General features: G+C 27.3%; 1 protein-coding gene across 1 annotated transcript; it reads left to right on the forward strand.

Annotated features, from left to right (window-relative positions):
* Positions 1 to 3,575: 3,575 nt before the first annotated feature.
* On the forward strand, positions 3,576 to 12,758 carry LOC107457519 (dual specificity tyrosine-phosphorylation-regulated kinase 2). The gene has a single exon (XM_016075683.4). It carries the CDS (start codon positions 3,953 to 3,955, stop codon positions 5,597 to 5,599), a length of 1,647 nt encoding a protein of 548 aa, XP_015931169.1. The 5' UTR covers positions 3,576 to 3,952; the 3' UTR covers positions 5,600 to 12,758.
* The last annotated feature ends 5,434 nt before the right edge of the window (positions 12,759 to 18,192 follow it).

Genomic DNA, 18,192 nt, shown 5'->3' on the forward strand with positions numbered 1-18,192 from the left:
TCGACATGACAATTATTATCACTTTCATTAGATAACCCAGAAAAACTGATTGTCACACGTCCTCCTATCGACAATGTCAGGTAGTCATTTCAGTTTCATTTCGTCATTTGGTTTTTATACGATTTTGATTGATTACACTGGTCGAATGAGGATTAGCCAACTAACTTGGACAAGTAAAAACACCTAAAAGAGATAAGATAGTTAATTTATCTATTTTTTTATGCAGTAAGAGAATAACACATAAGAAAGATTAAATAATACTTAAGAAACCACTAGCATATAAAAAAGAAGTAGTAATATATATAAACGTATTAAATTATATAATAACATATTTCTATATAACAAAAAGCACGTATGGGCATATTTGCCTGAAAGTCTCAAAGAATGATCTAGTTTTCTCACATGATATAGATTTCTTTGTTTATCATTATTAGCTCTAATCGATCAATCTCCAAGTCAGTACCCCCAGAGGTTTAATTTGTTATGGGAACATGGAGGACTCTGTGACCCGACAGATTTAACGCGCACAAGGCACTTGAATGGGAGTTCGAATCCAGCCTGCCGAAGATGTGAATCTTCGGCGGGCTGGATTCGAACTCCCATTCTCACAAACGTGAGTTCGGCACCCTGTTTTTGTTCAATTTAATAATTAGATTCGCGAGGCCTAAGCATCAGTTTAAATGGTTAGAAGTTCAACCTGAAATTTGTTAGTTGATCAGTATTAACTATTAATTAAGTTAAAAAATCAGACAGAAAAACGAATTTTCTCTGTATAAAAACCTGTTTTACTTTTTTTTCTACATAATTGGATTTTTAACAATCAAAATAGGGGGAGGAGGAATAGCCGCAATTTTAAACGAAAAACAATATTTTAATAATATTATTTCCTTCATGATTCCAACTATAAATTTTTTTTTTAATGAAAACGTTTACTTTATTGCCCTTAATATTACCTTATTTGATAATGACCGATAAAGTTTTGAATCGTAAGAAATAAATTATTATTATTATTTTATATAATTTTAAACCATGTAATTGTAATTGGCAAAACTCTAAATTTAAGCACAATCGGTCGAATAGTTTCTGAGTTATAGAATATTTTAAAGAAGTATATTTAAATTTTTTCTTTTCTTTTGCCCACTGGTAATATCCTTTGGAGAGGCATCATGCATAAAGTTTGTGTTCACGAGATAAACAATATTATTTCACGATAGAGTTCTTTAAAAGTATGTTTTTCTGAAAACAAATTATAATTAAAAGTAAACAGACTTCAAAACAACCATACGCGAAAATAAACTAATTAAATAAATATTTGTAAGTCTCCGGAAAAATTATTTCGCATAAAAGTAAAAAAATGTATTATAAAAACCAACAGTTATCATAGTGCTGGATACTTTTAAATGAAGCAGTGAGATATATAAAAATAATGAATTTTGTTTTCATTTAATATTTTTATTGTAATAATAAATAAACAAAATAGTTTTCTTACGTTTCGGTATAATCTGAACTCTTAAATTAATTTTTTGTTTCTATAATTTTATAATTTTTTGCACAGCAAAGCAGTCATAGGTACGTAAATGTATAAAATAAAAAGTCAAGATTAAGGTTAAAAGGGAATAATAAAAAATATTTGTGTTATCTCAGTTGTTCATTGATTGTAAAATCTGAAAAGGGGGAGGGAAACACTCAGTTATCTACTGCAACCAGTAAGGCTCTTCAACATAATTATGGTGTTAAAAAAAACAAACAAAAAAACTTGTTATTACATACTTATGGCACCAAAAACTTTTAGACACAACAAGTTTTTTTTTAATCAGTACCGGTTTTCTATGCGTTTTCGTTTCAAAATATATTCTTGGACTTAGTGATTGATCATAAGAACTTCTGCTGTCGTTAAACAATATAAGAAAAATTGTCTGGAAGACTCGTTTGGTATAATCGCGTCTTTCATTCACAAATTTACAGTAGTTTGTTCACATACAGTCTCATATTCACTTATTTTAAAATTTTAATGTGAATAAAATAAAGCAGAACGTTTTCTTAATTTTTTAAAACGTTTATTCAATTTAAAGAAAAAATAATTTGAAATTTGATCGGAAACAACTCATGAAAAATTTTCAAACGATTTTTGAATTTTCAAACGATTAATTATTATTTTGTATTTTCTTTAAATTGAATCGGTTTTAAAAATATTTTTACATACTATGTTTTAATACAATTAAATTTAACTAAAAGCAATAAAATAATAATAATAAAAAACGCTACGTAAGATCGTCAGATGGGGATGATTTAATTTAAAATGGTTGAAGTTGAAATAACCATTTGAATCAGTAGCAATTAGAATTCTCATAAAGTTGATAAAAAGACGCATGTTTCTGTTATTTTTTATTTGTCTGAATTGTGTACATAAATTTTTCAGTATAGTATGGAGAAAATATAACTCTGATTATTCTCAAAATGCTTACGATACAAACTATCAATTATATGTCTTTTTATTAAATGTTTTAAATAAATAAAAAATTTAATAAACAATAAAATATTTATCTCTGAATAAATTTACAGAAAAATAAAATTTCATAAAGTGAAACTGTTACATTTCATTAGTTACGTTTTTGGGGAAAATATGATAACTAAAATATATTGTAATTTTATTGATTCTTTTAATAGACAATATGAAATTCTAATCCTATATATTTCCTTAAAAATAGTGATTTTTCAATGCACATGGGAGAAAAAAAAACATATAATGTATTCCCTTTTATGATCAAGAATGTTATTAACTATATCATAAATAGAACAATAAATTGAAGAACGCTTGAAAAAATATTATGCTCTGAAAGCAAATTCTCTCAAACATGTTTTCTAAAGTTTTGGCATTGAAAATGCAATGAATAAAATATTAAATTACTAAATTTCCAGCGATTGTTTAGGCTCAGATAAGAATAGGGCCAGATCTCGAAATCCAGGGGCCCTGGACACAGAATAGAGAGGGACCCTCTGGCCTTTACTTTAAACTAAATTTACAAACTTGATTATGAAGTGGTGTTTTTAAATTACTTAATGACGCAAGTAAATTTTAATACATTAGTAAATTTGAGCTAATATTTATTTTAATTTTTGTAAATTTATAGCTCTAATAGACAATTAAGGAAGGCCTTATGATAAATCAGTCACTGGATTAGAATAAAACTATGATTTAAATTTTTAAAAAAAATTCGAACCGAAAAAAGAAAATGTGAATCGAAACTAAAACTACATTATTATTACCATTATATAGTAGCTATTGTTAAAAGTTAAGCTCTAATAAGAAAATGTAGAATTTTGAAGAGAGCGAAAATGTCAAACAATAAATATGCATCAGTCATGAGGAGGAAAAAAAATGAAAGAAAACCTTTTAAATAAAATCAAGTTGAAACTAAAAGCATAATTTATTTATACCTTCAACGCTTCATTAGTTCGAAGAATTGTTAAAATTTAAATTATATTAATGACTTAGAGAATTAATTCTTTTTTAACGGGGAGAATAATATTATATTTGTAGATCTGCTCCTCTAGAGAAGTAAGTTGTTAATGCATGGAAATTCTGCGATCAGCTGATTAGACCACTTTTCCGATAGGCATTGCGAATAGTCTCTATCCTTATTGGCTGTTAGCACATGACGCACAGTTGACGTAGATCTGGGTAACAACGCAGCTTAGCAACAGTCAGTTGCCCCTAAGAGCAGCGACCTAGACGCTCGTGAGGAGAGAAGTGGAGTGAAATGAAACAACGCTCTCTAATGTTTGTGTCTGGAATCGTTTGTTTGGAAATTGATTTTTTAAAAAACATAGCCACCGATGTCATCGAAACTTGTGTGCTTGATTCATAATTGGAATACAAAGGATTCAAATATAAAAAAAATTAAATATATTTTGGATATTTGATGCTGAGTTTACTATCGTATGTGAATTCATGTTAGTAATGCCATTGTCGCGTACCAAATCGTTGATCACTAATGGATCTTCGATATCACCGACAAATGACTCATTCTTACCTCAAATCTCCAGCAAGAACAGCGGGACCTTGATATCTGAAAAGAATGATTCGATTTCTCGTTATAAACAAGCCTCTCGGGTGTTTCAAAATGGCGGAACGGAGAACTCAGCGCTCCCCGAAGTTCGGCCCAACTCCAACGGTAGCAACAACCAAACAAGCAACAAAAACTCCGGCAAACCCCCCTTAAAAAGTGTGGGTGCCTCTCCGCAACAGGTGATGAAATTATACATGCATAAATTAACGCCTTACGAACACCATGAAATATTTTCATATCCTCAGGTATATTTTATTGGGGCCAATGCTAAAAAACGATTAGGTGTAATAGGAGCTCCTAATAATAGTGGATACGACGATGATCAAGGTTCCTATTTACATACTATGCATGATCACATTGGGTACCGATATGAAATGATTAAAATTATAGGCAAGGGCAGCTTTGGTCAGGTAGTTAAAGCTTACGATCACAAAACCCATGAGAGTGTTGCATTAAAAATCGTACGCAACGAAAAACGTTTTCATCGACAAGCGCAAGAAGAAATACGGATTTTAGATCATCTCCGCAAACAAGATAAAGATCACAATCTGAACATTGTTCACATGCTGGAACATTTCACATTCCGTAATCACATGTGCATCACGTTTGAATTGCTCAGTATTAACTTGTACGAATTAATTAAGAAGAATAAGTTTCAAGGTTTTAACATCCAACTAGTTAGGAAATTTGCTCACTCCCTTCTTCAATGCTTGGATGCCTTATACCGAAATAGAATCATCCATTGTGATCTGAAACCCGAAAATGTTCTTTTGAAGATGCCCGGCCGAAGCGGAATCAAGGTGATCGATTTCGGTTCCAGCTGTTTTGAGAACCAACGTGTGTACTCCTACATACAGTCTCGGTTTTACAGAGCCCCTGAAGTCATTCTTGGTGGCAAGTACGGGACTGCCATCGATATGTGGAGTTTAGGCTGCATATTGGCTGAATTGCTGACTGGCTATCCTCTCCTTCCAGGAGAAGATGAAGCAGACCAATTAGCCTGCATCGTAGAGTTAATTGGAATGCCACCTCAAAAAGTCCTAGACCAATCTAAGCGGGCTAAGCAATTTGTAAGCTCTAAAGGTCATCCTAGGTACTGTACATCAACAACCCTACCTGATGGTTCTGTAGTTCTCAGCGGAGGTCGTTCTAGACGTGGTAAAATGCGGGGACCACCAGGAAGCCGTGAGTGGACGACTGCCCTAAAAAATTGTGATGATGAATTATTTATAGACTTCTTAAAAAGCTGTTTGGAGTGGGATCCGGCTTTACGACTCACGCCGCCAGCTGCTTTGAGGCATGCCTGGTTACGTAGACGTCTTCCTAAAGCACCTGAAAATTCATTAATAGAATCTGGATCAAAAACCTTGATGTTTCAAAATGGATCAACGAGAACCAGTATTATAGCTAAAATGAATACAATCGGTGGTACTAAAGCGAGGACGGTTGTTACGACTATTGGCGATGATATGAGTGCGACTTTAAATTCACATAGTAAATTACCACAAATTGGAAATTCGGTGACATGATTTAGTTTGTGTTTTAGGTGCAAAATGGTTCAAGCATTTTCTAAAAAGTTTAATGTGATTTTTCAAAACCGGATTAAATGTATAAATTCAACGTTGTGGTCAAAGCATGTGGATTAGCTTTGTTTTTATGTGCAAATTGATATGCGGTATGTGATTTACTTCGAAAAACTGCCAATGTGGAAAGGTATACAAAATTTTTAACACATTAACTTTTAGATTGTAATTATTTGAATCTTTTTAAATTATGATCATGAAAATTCTTTTTAATTAAAATTAAGAAATATTTTGCTCAATAGTTGTTAATTTATGTATTTTTCAATAAATTATTGTTAGCTGATGTTAATTTTGATCTATTAAAGTAATTTGTATGTTATGTTTTTTTTTTCTCTTCTTAATTTACAAAATTTCTCATGTTTTGAAAAATTCACTCTTTGTTGTTGAAATGGTTTGATTTTGCTAAATTTTAAAATGCCGGCTGAAGTTTTCCTTCTCTTTGATATTTCAAATAGTGTGTTGAAATATTTTTTTAATAAACATGAAAATTTTATTGTACAGACTTAATTTAGAACCAGTTTTTAAAACTTTATTTTAATTTTATCAAATTTTAATCCTTTCAAATATGATAATTTATATAAATTGTTCCTTTTTATCTTGTGCCCTCTCTCTCATTAATCACTTCTACGCAGTAGTGTATTGCTTTTAAATTAATCTTAATTAATTGAATATATAATTTAATAAAATATTTAATCTAAGTCTTAACATTTTCTTGTTGCTCAAAAAGAATTTCTTTTCCATTTTTTATATAAAAACTGTTGGCAATGTCCATTATAATTGTTTCGAAAAAACAAATAATCGCTTCAACATTAAATTCTAACAACTTAGGCACATTATTTTTTTTAAACCACACAATAATGTATTTATGTTTTGTGTACTAATTAAAATTGTAGTTAATATTATTTTTCCTATTTTAAAAGTCTTTTGTCTTGTAAAACTAACTAATTACATATAAGTTTATATCTGATATATATACTATTGTTTTGGACAAAAGTAGTTAATATATCAATTTGTGTTGTGGCGAACCTGATCAGAGTTAATTGATTTGATCACCAGGTTTAAGCTTATCATTTGCTGAATTGATTATAATTGAAAACACAAGCTTTTGTTGTTAACTTCTATTAATTTCGACAGTTAGTGTATATTATCGAAAAGAAAATTTTGCTATATTATCCGTCAAATTTTTTTCTCAAATTTCTTGGTGATTCGAAATTTCTTGAAACAAAGTCTAAAAATTAAAATATGTTTTATAAAGTGTATAAATTTAGTAAAATATTCATTATTTCTAATAAAATGAGATAGTAATCAGTCTTTCAAATTAAACAGGGTTCACTTATCCGAGACCACTAAAACACAAACACTAAAATTATCCTTGATAGCTTATAGTGATGCAAATAGATATACTACCTCAGAATCGCCAAGAAAAATGCCAATATTTATCAAATTATGTCTACCGCTTACACACATAAATGTCTTTTTAAGATTTAAAAAAAAAAAAAAAATTCTGTCTTTTATGCATAATCAACTACTTGTATCTTTGTTATGATGAGTTTATTATTTGGTGTAAAATTATGAAAATGTCTCATAGAAAAACATACCTCAGATTAAATGCTTTAATTGATTTCAGATGTTTTCTAAAAGGTGATAAGTTTCTTTAAATGGTTTTGTCTAGTTAGATATTAAATCTTGAAAGCTTAATTATGTTATATTTTTTATTTATGAAAAAATTATGTACATAGTTCTAGAAAAAGTTTCTTTGGAGGTATTGGAGAATGTAGCATCTGATACTGTTTCTTTTTCTCTCATTGCTTATTAAACTGTGTGCATTTTATTAACGGGTTAATTACAAAATTAAATTTGAATTCTCTTGGTGTGTATGTTAAATATTTCTATCTAAATATTTACAGCAACTGAACAGTAAGGTATAAGGAATTTTTAAAAAAATACAGAATCACCATATATAAATAAAATTGCTAGTACAAGAACTTTTTTTCAGCTTATCAGCCGCAGTTAGCACGTTCTGATGTTGATATAGAAATAGAGTTAGCTAATATGTTTATTTATTTACATTTTAGAGATTTTATTTTGACAACTTTTTTTTAATCTATCCTCTTCATCGTTATCAATATTGAAGAAAGTTGTTCATAATTGGTAAAGAATTATTAAAGGATAACAAGTATTAATTTTTTTTTAATAATATTGTTAAAGTCGCTGGATAAATATAATAAATGATTAACTTGATTATTCTCTACTAGTGTTAATTTGTCTCAATTTTTATTTTTTAGGCCAGCAAATTATTTTGTTATGCATAATATTATATTAATAAGCTTGAAATTTAGCACACTTTACCTTCTTAAATGAATTGTAGTAATTTTTTAGCTTTTTGTGTATAAAAGTTAATTTTATAACTTTTTTACTTCCTAATAAATTAGTAATGTCTTTAATTTTTAAATATATCTTTGAATTATATTTGCTTTAAACATATTTTGGTAAAGAAATTTTTTTTTCTCCAAACAAAAAAATTTAAATGTGTTAAGATATAAATAATTTAAAAGCTCTGTTGGCAATTCAAAGGGCTGCTTATGGCTTCTAGAATGCATAGGGTGATTAAGTCTTTTTTAGCTGATAGAAATCTTAGAAATACTTTGCTTGCAAATTGCTTATTAGAATATAATTAAGCTGCCGTACATATTTATCGCAAATTATAGCAAATCTTTGAATCTGGTTGTTTTAAACTAATTTTAATTCTTGAATTAGTTTTTGGATGGAAAAAAAATATTTCATTGAATGATTAAAGTTTAACAACACAAATATTTAGTGTATTAATTTAATTAAAAATCTTTGCTGGATATTTTAAGGATATAAAAGTTATTTTTTAATGACATATTAATGATTAAAAAATTACTTCTCTATATTTCAATAACAAATATTCATTTGTAATAAAATAAACATATTTTAAATTTGAAATTTATTGTTTTTTTTTAACTTAAAATAAGTAGTGTTACATATTTTTCTCATTAATTCATAATTTTTTAATAATACTGATTTCCAATATGATTTGAATAAAAATAGTAAGAAATAATGGCTACTTCATACATTTATGCAAAATATTTTATTGTTGATAATTTAAATTTTTTTCATCAATCTTTTTAATTCCTTAATAACTATTTTAAAAGTAGAAATAAAAATTATTCTCCACTTAAATATCAAGTTAGGCTTCATCAACCTAGTATTTGGCAAGAATGGACAATTGATAACCCTAAAATCATTGCATCACTGATATTTTACATGTTAAGTATTATATTTATGAAATATATCAATTATCTATATAAAATTAGGATTTGATCAATTATCTGTCTAAAATTAGGATTTGATCAATTATCTGTCTAAAATTAGAATTTGATCAATTATCTGTCTAAAATTAGGATTTGATCAATTATCTGTCTAAAATTAGGATTTGATCAATTATCTGTCTAAAATTAGGATTTGAAGTGGGATATAAAACTTTAAAAAGTTTTGATTGTAGAAATAAATTTTTTGAAAAATTTATAGATTACAATACAAAAACATTTATTTTCAATAAAATATTATAAAACTTTAAATTTTACAGCTCAATATTATAAAACTTTCATTTTTACTAATATTTTAAAAAATTTTATCTTTTAATTCCTACTGTTTTTTTTTTTTAGCAATTTTTATTTAATATTAAGTAAGTGTAATAGTTATTCTTATTTGCTAAGAAAAGCCTAACATTTTGTTGTATACATAGCTATGTTTTAAGGACATGTATTATATGTATGATAATGGCATGTAATAACAAAAATTAGTCATTTTAATTGATCTCACTAATTTTAATTTTTCTGTGATAATGTAATTAGAATGTATGTAATTTGGGCTATTGAAAGTTAAATACTTTCTTCATAATAATATTTGTTTCAATATTTTTATTTATGTTTAAGGAAATAAAAAAATAAGTTTTTTTTTAAAGAGGTGTTTTAGATATTCTAAAGAAATTCCTCAACATTGTAATAACAACTAATTGATAATAATCTCCAAATTATTTTCAATAAGTTGATTATTAATTAATATTATATATATAGAGAGAGAATATTGTTTGTTATCGATAACAAAGTGTGACCTTTTGCTTTCTGAGTAGGATTAGTGCAAATTTCAGAGAATTAGGTTATTGTAAATTCCTAAATAATCTTGTGTTTGTATCTGCAAAAATTAATTATTAAAGGACACAGGGTATTGTACTGTACTATGGTCTAAGAGGATTTTGTATCAGGTTAAATTTTAGAAGAGTTTTTTTGGCAATGTAAATTAAATCAGATTTTATATTAGGGATGTTAAATTCTCGGTTGTTAAAAAATCAAAAAGAAAATTGTCCCAAGTTTCTTACAATGAATACATATTCTGTAAAAAATTAAATTCAGATAGGCATAAATTATATATATTTATTTTATTCATCTGTGAGAAAAATAATATTCCCAATTACTAACTTCAATTTAGGAGAATATTCTCATTTTCTAACAATATTCTTGCCTCGCATGTCTAATTAATTATTTACTGTGTAAGCAATTTACTTTTTTTCATTTTTGCAATTAAATAATATATAGCTTGTTCCCCCCTAGCCCAGTGTCTATCAACCCAATTTACCCGAAGGTCCAGTAAAACATTTAAGTGTTTTATTGCGGGCTTATTAGATTAGTAATTTGGACTCCAGGCAAAATTTCGATGTGCAAAAAAAAAAAAAAGAAATTGTGGGAATTTAACAATTTTTGACCTGTTTGTTTCTGTTTATTCACATACACTCCACAGAATAAAAAATGTTTTGACCCATACCTATTTAAATATAAATGAAATTAACATTTAATATAATACAAATGTTAATCCTCTGACCAGTGGTTTAAGCACAATGCTTAAGTTTATAAACTGATGATTGATGGTTTTAAATCATAATAAACCCATTTCTTAGGATTTTTAATGAATTTTTTAGTTATTCAGCATACAAAATTTCTGCTTTTTAAGTATGCCAGCTTAAAAATTATCCCAAATTCAAGGAACTATTATTCCTGAAATGTGATATTGTAGCACTTCTGAATTTTTCAAAATTTGAGAAAACTTATAAATCATTTTATGAAATTGCTAATTTATATCTTTAGACCTTGCATTTCATTTTATGTTAGTCAGCTGGCTGACTTGCCAGCCACAAAATGAAACTTAATTTGTGTATTGAAGTGTTAGTCATGTGCTTTATTTTATTTTTTTTTTTTTTTGTATATAATGATGTATATATGTAGTATAGTTTCTTAAATATGTGTTTTGTGTAACATTTTATAAGACTGTTTGATAAAAATACTGGTGATAATTGTGTTTCAGTTTAGAATTTTTAACATTCACGTAAGCTTTTAATTAAACTTTTCATTTAAAATGGTACTTAATTTAACCATTTAAATATGTTTTCTAACTATTTGTAAGAATTTTCTTGTAAAATAGCTTCATAAATTCAATTCTAATTTTATTTAATATGCTTCAATGAATTGAATGGCTTAAAAATTGAATGGCTCTTTCAATCTGAATATTAATGACTGTATTTTCTTAAAAAGGAACAGAAAATTTACAGTTTTGTAAAATTTGATAATCTTTGCTGTTTTTTAACAACTGTTATAAAAACATAGTGATATTTATTATAATTTTTGACCACATAAAATGCATTATGTATTTGCCAGCTAAAACTCCACTGCCTATTATTAAGTGTAATTGTAATGTTAACTTTGTTTTGACCATTTATGTATAAATCTTTTTTCCCTTTTACTGATATCTTTTCCCTAATTACTATTTGAATTTTTTAAAGCAATTTTTTTAGTTGAATTTTTTTTAATGTAATAAATTAATGTATTTCTCTTCTATAAGATGACTGGAAAATTAATGTACTAGGCATTTTGTTGCCTATTGACTCTGCTTTTTTAGTGATATTTCTTTTTTTTTCCTTTAAATAGTCACTTTATCTTTAAAATCTTGTTCATTATATAAATACAAATATTAATTTTCTTGATAAGTGTTTATCCCAGCTTTTCCTGAGCTTCAAGCGGATGGCTTTCATTAAAAAACAAATGATTTTTTCACGTGTCAGAGAAATTTTAAACCAGGGAAATTACCTTTTATAAAATTAAGTAGCAGGGAAATTTTAGTACAAATTTGTTAACTGTCTTGAAAGGTTAATTTGGATTATAATAATGAGCAAGGCTGAATGTTTCAAAAATCTTTTACTGCCATTTGCTGTGTCTTATTATGATTTAAGCTGTAAAGCCACTGCCACGTGCCTTTATTTAAAACGCTTTAAATTGTCTGAAAATTAGCATGGAATGAACTTTGGATTTTATAGTTTCCACAAAAATTCACACTTTTTTGCCATTAAAGCTAATGTTTCTTCAATTTCATGTAATTAAAATATTTTTCAGCTTAAAAATTTTAAAATTTATTAATTTTCCATTTTAGAGATTTCTTTTTTTTATTGAAGGAATACCCCAAAAAGTTTTTAGAATTATGTGTCTACAATTTTAAAGAAAAACTCTTGATTATCATCATAGACAGAGCAACAAACAATAAAATTTATTTAATATAAGTTACATTTTTAATAATGCTAAAAAAAAATTACGCATGTCTCAAATATTTGAAATAAATACACCAGAATTTCTTATTCATTAGTGATAACAATTAGTTTATTTATTTGAAAGGAATGTTTTATATTTTTATATTGATCCATATTGGATTATAGAAACATTTGTTTGCATAATATTACACATAGTGTTTCAATGAAGTGAACATTCAATTTTTGATGTGTCTTACCAAGTGCCTAATATATATAGGGGAATTGTGCATGAATTTTATCTGTATACAGAATTGTTCAACTAATGAACAAATATTGTGTCTTAAAAATAAAAAAAAATTGAAACCTCTACCCTAATAGCCAATGAAGACTGAATTGTGTGTCTTCACTCGATGTGACAGTTGTGCTTGCTTTTAAAGTGCAACAATGTGTAAATGTTTAGTAAATTTAGGCAAATGAATTTTTATATGTAATAAATTATGATTGACAATTTATTGTTGTATTTTTTACCATGCATCGACTGGTCCTCAGCAAATTCTTTTCGTAACTTAATTATTTATTATATAATTTTTTTTCTTCACAATTTTTTATCTTAAATACAAAAAACTAGTGAAATTAGTTTTTCGTAACATAATTATTTGTTATATAATTTTTTTTCTTCACAATTTTTTATCTTAAATACAAAAAACTAGTGAAATTAGTTTTTCATTGGTTTCATAAGAAAAAAAAAACTTGCCAAATCAGGAAATGAAAAAACAGGAATAGAAATTGAAAAAAGGCTTCTACTTGTGACTTTAAAAATCAGAAAAGATATCCAATTTCTTTGTTATTCTTCCCTAAATTAAAACCTTATAGGTTAATATTTTTGTTAATTTAATCAATTAATTTACTTAATAATTAGGATTCACTCCAGTAGAGAAAATTTAGTGAGCCTTTAGGACTACCTACCTAGGTATTCATTTAGTGACCCATTAGGACCACTTATGTATTTTTTACCATATATCAACAGGTCCTCAACGAATTCCTTTCATAACTTAATTATTTATTATATTATATTTCCCTCTCTAAATGTTATTTTAAATACAGAAAACTAGTGGAATTATTTTCATTGGTTTCACAAGAAAAAAACTTGCCAAATCAGGAAATGGAAAAAGGCTTCTACTTGTGACTTTAAAAAACGTAAAAATCAGAAGAAAGAAAAATCTTATTTTTTGTTATTCTTCCTGAAATAAAGATTAATTTTTTGTTTATAATTTTCTTAAATTAAGCAATTAATTAGGATTCACTCCAGTAGAGAAAATTTAGTGAGCCATTAGGACTACCAAGATATTCAGTTAGTGACCCATTAGGACCACTTAGATATTCATTTAGTGATCCAAAAACTTAATATGGTAGACAAACATGAGAAAAGAAATTTTTTTTTTACAGTTTTATAATTCATGTTATGGTACTCATCAAAATTATTAATTGCCATTTATATTATCCTAAAACTAATTAGGTTCATTAACCATAATTATTCAAGATTAGTTTTTATTAAAATTAAGTGAAATAAAAAAGCTAAAATAATATTAGTAAATAGATTCAACATAGAGATTAAAATACTGAGACTAAATAAATGAAGAAAACAGAAAAAGTAAGAGCTAACAAAATGTATTAAAAATCAATTAATATAAAAAGTATAAAATTTAAAATTAAGTCTACTGTAAAAGGGAAATAAATATTATTTTATTGATGAAATGCTCTCCGTACATGAATGCAAAGCACAGAACAATATGTAAATTTGAAATTTCAACGCTTAAATTAATTTTTTTTTTATACCAGACACAGTTATTCCATTTGAATTCCATTTTACGCGTTGAAACATAAAATTAGCAATTTGTTTTTAAATGTATGGAATTCGATGCAAAAAACTATTTGTTAATTCCAAGCTTATTTCAAGGTGACAAATTTATCGCTTAATTCGTATAATTTTAGCGACATTTGTAAAACATTTGGCGACTATTCTCGCCATACTGGCGTGAACCCTATTCATAATCGTTGTAAAAACAGGACGTAAAGCTTTTATCCATTTTATATTAAACAGGTAAAATCAAGACTTCGTTGTTATTTTCTTTCATAAAGTTTTAGTTCCTTAATAAGAAATTTTTGAAAGAATTTTTTAAGTTAGATGCAGAAGAAAATGTAATGTTCATTTAAACAGCGATACACTATTTTTTATGGCAACAAAACCCTGAATGAGCATCTTAAGCGGAACCCTAAGTTAGTAAAGTAGTAGTTAGTTTAATAATAATAAAATAAGTACGTAGTTTAGTAAATAATGAGTTAGTATATGAAATTTATTCGAAGTTAAGAACATACTAACAACGAAAAAAAGAAAAGACTACTAATTATTCTGATAATAAAACATAATTTGATTTTTCTTGAATTTGATCATTTTATTTTGAAAAGTTCGAGAAATAATGTAATTTTTGACAAATTTTGCGATGTTTTTTCACTGGCATTTTACTCGAATAATTTTATAAAAATAACCAAATATCACATAAATTATGGTTCATTGTTTGTGTATAAATATAATTACGGGTTTCAAAGCTTATAACTGATTTAAAAAATTAAACGGAATCCCTGTGACCTTTCCGCGGAGCACCATTGGGGAACCGCTGATAGAAAAGAAAAACATATTTAAACATAAAAAAATTCAAGTTTATTTTCTATAGAAAGTAAATAATTTTTTTATGCATAATTAAATATAATTTATATTAATAGTAAAATAATTCGATAAAAAATTAATAAAATTAGCCAACCGGATGTGTAGTTTGAACACACAGAAATGTTCTGGGTTCCGATCCCGGACGGGGCATGGATGTTCTTTCATTCTCTGTAGTATCTGACCTTTGCTGTGGGAGCAACGTTGGCCTACCTACTATGGTATCTCGGAGAGTGGCCAACAAAAAGGGATTGGGTTCTCCTCTGGTTAATCAAAAATTTAAAGCCCATTGCTGTTCGAATTTTTTTTTCTTTAAAAGAAAAGAAGAAAAAAAAATACTTTCAGAACATTGAAAGAGATCTAAGAAGCAAGACTTTCTGAGTCGGTTAGTCAGTTTTTAAACCTCAAATAGCAATAAACTAGATTTATATTACCTAATATATCTGTAATAATTATATTAACATTTTGTATGGCTGTATCTATGTTTATAATATCCAAGAGCAAAATGTTAATCGGCGAACAACTTTTTTTTAAATAATCGTATGAAAAATAAAAAAATATAATTTTAATTGTTCTAACTCACTCCCTTCTGGCCTAAAAAGATAACGAAAATTCCCTAATTCTATTAATTGGTGCTTCATATTTTATTTTATTAAATAAGCTTAGTTGTTAAGCTTTTATTATTATTACTTATTAACATTTATATACATTTACCTAATACAATGTTACCCTTCTTTTCGAATTTTGAATCTTATTTAAACTTCTATCTGATACTGAATGGTCTTCAGATTTTCAAATGAAAATTCTTTCCGAACTGCGTATTTTATTGGACAAGTAACAAATAAAAAAAAATAACAGTATATAAGTTTTAATATTCACTAAAATGTGTTTTGAAAATTAGTTTTTCTTGGTGTTAGTCTGTTACGTGAAGGAAATTTTTTTCCTTGAAGCAGTTAAATTTTGTTTTTGAATTCCCATTAAATTAAACGCGTTATATATCATAAAGTGTGCATTATTCATGAGCAATTATTAAATATAAATTTATCTAAAAGCAAGTTAATTTCTGTTTGTTTATTACAATAGCAACTTCTTTAAAAGAATTTCACACTGACTAAAAGTAGCAATATTTGATATCAAAATGAAAGGTGGAGCAAGATAAAGAAAAATTATTGCTTCCTACCATTTATTAGACGATAATTTATATATGCATCACATTTCTCTTCCTCTATAATTTTAAAATACAAACAAACATTAATTTTTTTAAAAGAATAATTGTTTAAATTCCGTGAATAAAAGCATCCTTTTAATGTTCTTGTATTTGAATATCATTTCATTGAAAACTATTTTGAATTGTCGTTGGGATAATATTTTGATGTGCGCCAATGTGTAACGCCTAAAAAATAAAACAAAAAATACAATAAAACAGGATGTATGATCTGACCGAACGATCATTTGCTCTGGGTGTGTTGTCCTGTCTCGTTCTTTCCTATATTTCTTTTTTAGAAATTAGCATTAAATTTTTATTAGTATCGTTTGCTTCAGTAAATAGCAATATCTTTTTTTTTTCCCTTCTTTTAATGCCAGATCTATGAAGACTATATTTTTAGAAATAATGGTAAAATAATTATCGATTAATCGATAATTATTTCATGTTTATGGAAGTTGATTTAATTCATCACAATTATTGTAATGTATGTGCATTGAGTAGGCTTTTAAACACATGTAAACAAGGGTGTGTATGTAATGGACTTTAATAAAAGATAAAAAAAATATATATATATAAGTAGGCGTTCGGTAATGAAATCCTTATTTTATTTCATGAATTCCAAACTGGATTTTTGTTGAGTAGAAATTTCAAACATTAATGCACCTATCTTACATTGTTTATTATTTCTTCCATTCGAATATAAAGGCTTGTGCCTGATTTCTAACATAATTAACAATTTTAAAATTGCGAAAATTAGATTTGTTCAACTGTCGGCGTTTTGCCTTCCAATGAGGTGAACCGGGGTTCGATCCCGGCAATGGCTGGTCGATACGAATTCCGCATCCGGCTTGCACCGACCACAGTGTTGACGTGAAATATCATCAGTGGTAGACGGATCATGGGTTAGAGTCCCCTTGCCGTCAGGCTAACCGTGGAAGGTTCTCATGGTTTTCCTCTTCATGTAACGCAAATGCGGGTTAGTTCCATCGAAAAAGTCCTCCACGAAGGCAAATTTCTCCCAATACTTGATCCATGAGTTCCCTTGTCTTCTGGATTGGGTTCAAAACTACAAGGGTAAGGAGTTGAACATTAGAAGTCGTAAACTCAAAAATTGGGTCGGCTGTTCAACGACGGTTATATATATATATATAAAAAAAAGTGATTGAAGTATCGTATTTGTTTTACCGGATTTATTGTTCAGAATTTTTAGAATTCTTGAATATTTTGAAGAAAATAATTCGATTAATGAAATTTTCCTATCATGAAACTTTATAATTGAGAATTAGAAGATAAAATCAAATCTCATATGATGAAATTAGTTCCTTTAAAAATTTGAAATGATCTCTTTTTTTACACTTTATTTAAAATGGTTTAGTTTAATTAAGAATTAAATAATTTCTGAGTTTTCAAAATAGGGCACTGAAGGGATGTTTACAAATTAATACTTTTGAAAAACATATTGTGTATCTGCAATATTTGCCACCAATTTATTTTCTTTTATTTCATGAATGTTTCTGTCGGATGAATGAGAAATTTTTTAAAAATAAAATTTTCCATCAGGGAAATTTAATGTTTTGTAAACTTAAACGATAAAATGATAAGGATAAAACGGACGACATAATACATCGTTCACACTGTTTTGTCTTTCAATTTCAGTGGCGTGCAGAGGTGTGGGGGTGCTTGATTGAAAAATTTCTTGATTCGATTTTTGTTTGGCAAGCGGATTGAAACCACTGTAATAAAAAATGGAACGTTAAAAAGATTAAATCCATAATTTAAATTCATTTTTTAGTATAAATGTCAAAAATAATTCAGCAATGTAAAGTATATTATTTTCTACAATACATTCTCAATTATGCTAGCTGAATACCCGTTCTTCGTACGGGGAGAAAAAAAGGAACAAATCAATACACAGTACTGGTAGTCTTTCGGTTGCAAAATCTCGCATAAAACCGAAAATCTTTCGGTTGTTAAGCGAAACAAGCAATGTAATTAACGTTTATTATTATTTTTTG

This window comes from Parasteatoda tepidariorum, chromosome 9 (assembly GCF_982258835.1).
Source record: "Parasteatoda tepidariorum strain Cologne lab strain chromosome 9, Ptep-v5.0, whole genome shotgun sequence".
In the NCBI taxonomy this organism is placed as follows: domain Eukaryota; kingdom Metazoa; phylum Arthropoda; class Arachnida; order Araneae; family Theridiidae; genus Parasteatoda; species Parasteatoda tepidariorum.

Coding starts and splice junctions, on each gene's coding strand:
- LOC107457519 (XM_016075683.4), top strand. CDS start 3,953: ATGTTAGTAATGCCATTGTCGCGTACCAAATCGTTGATCACTAATGGA.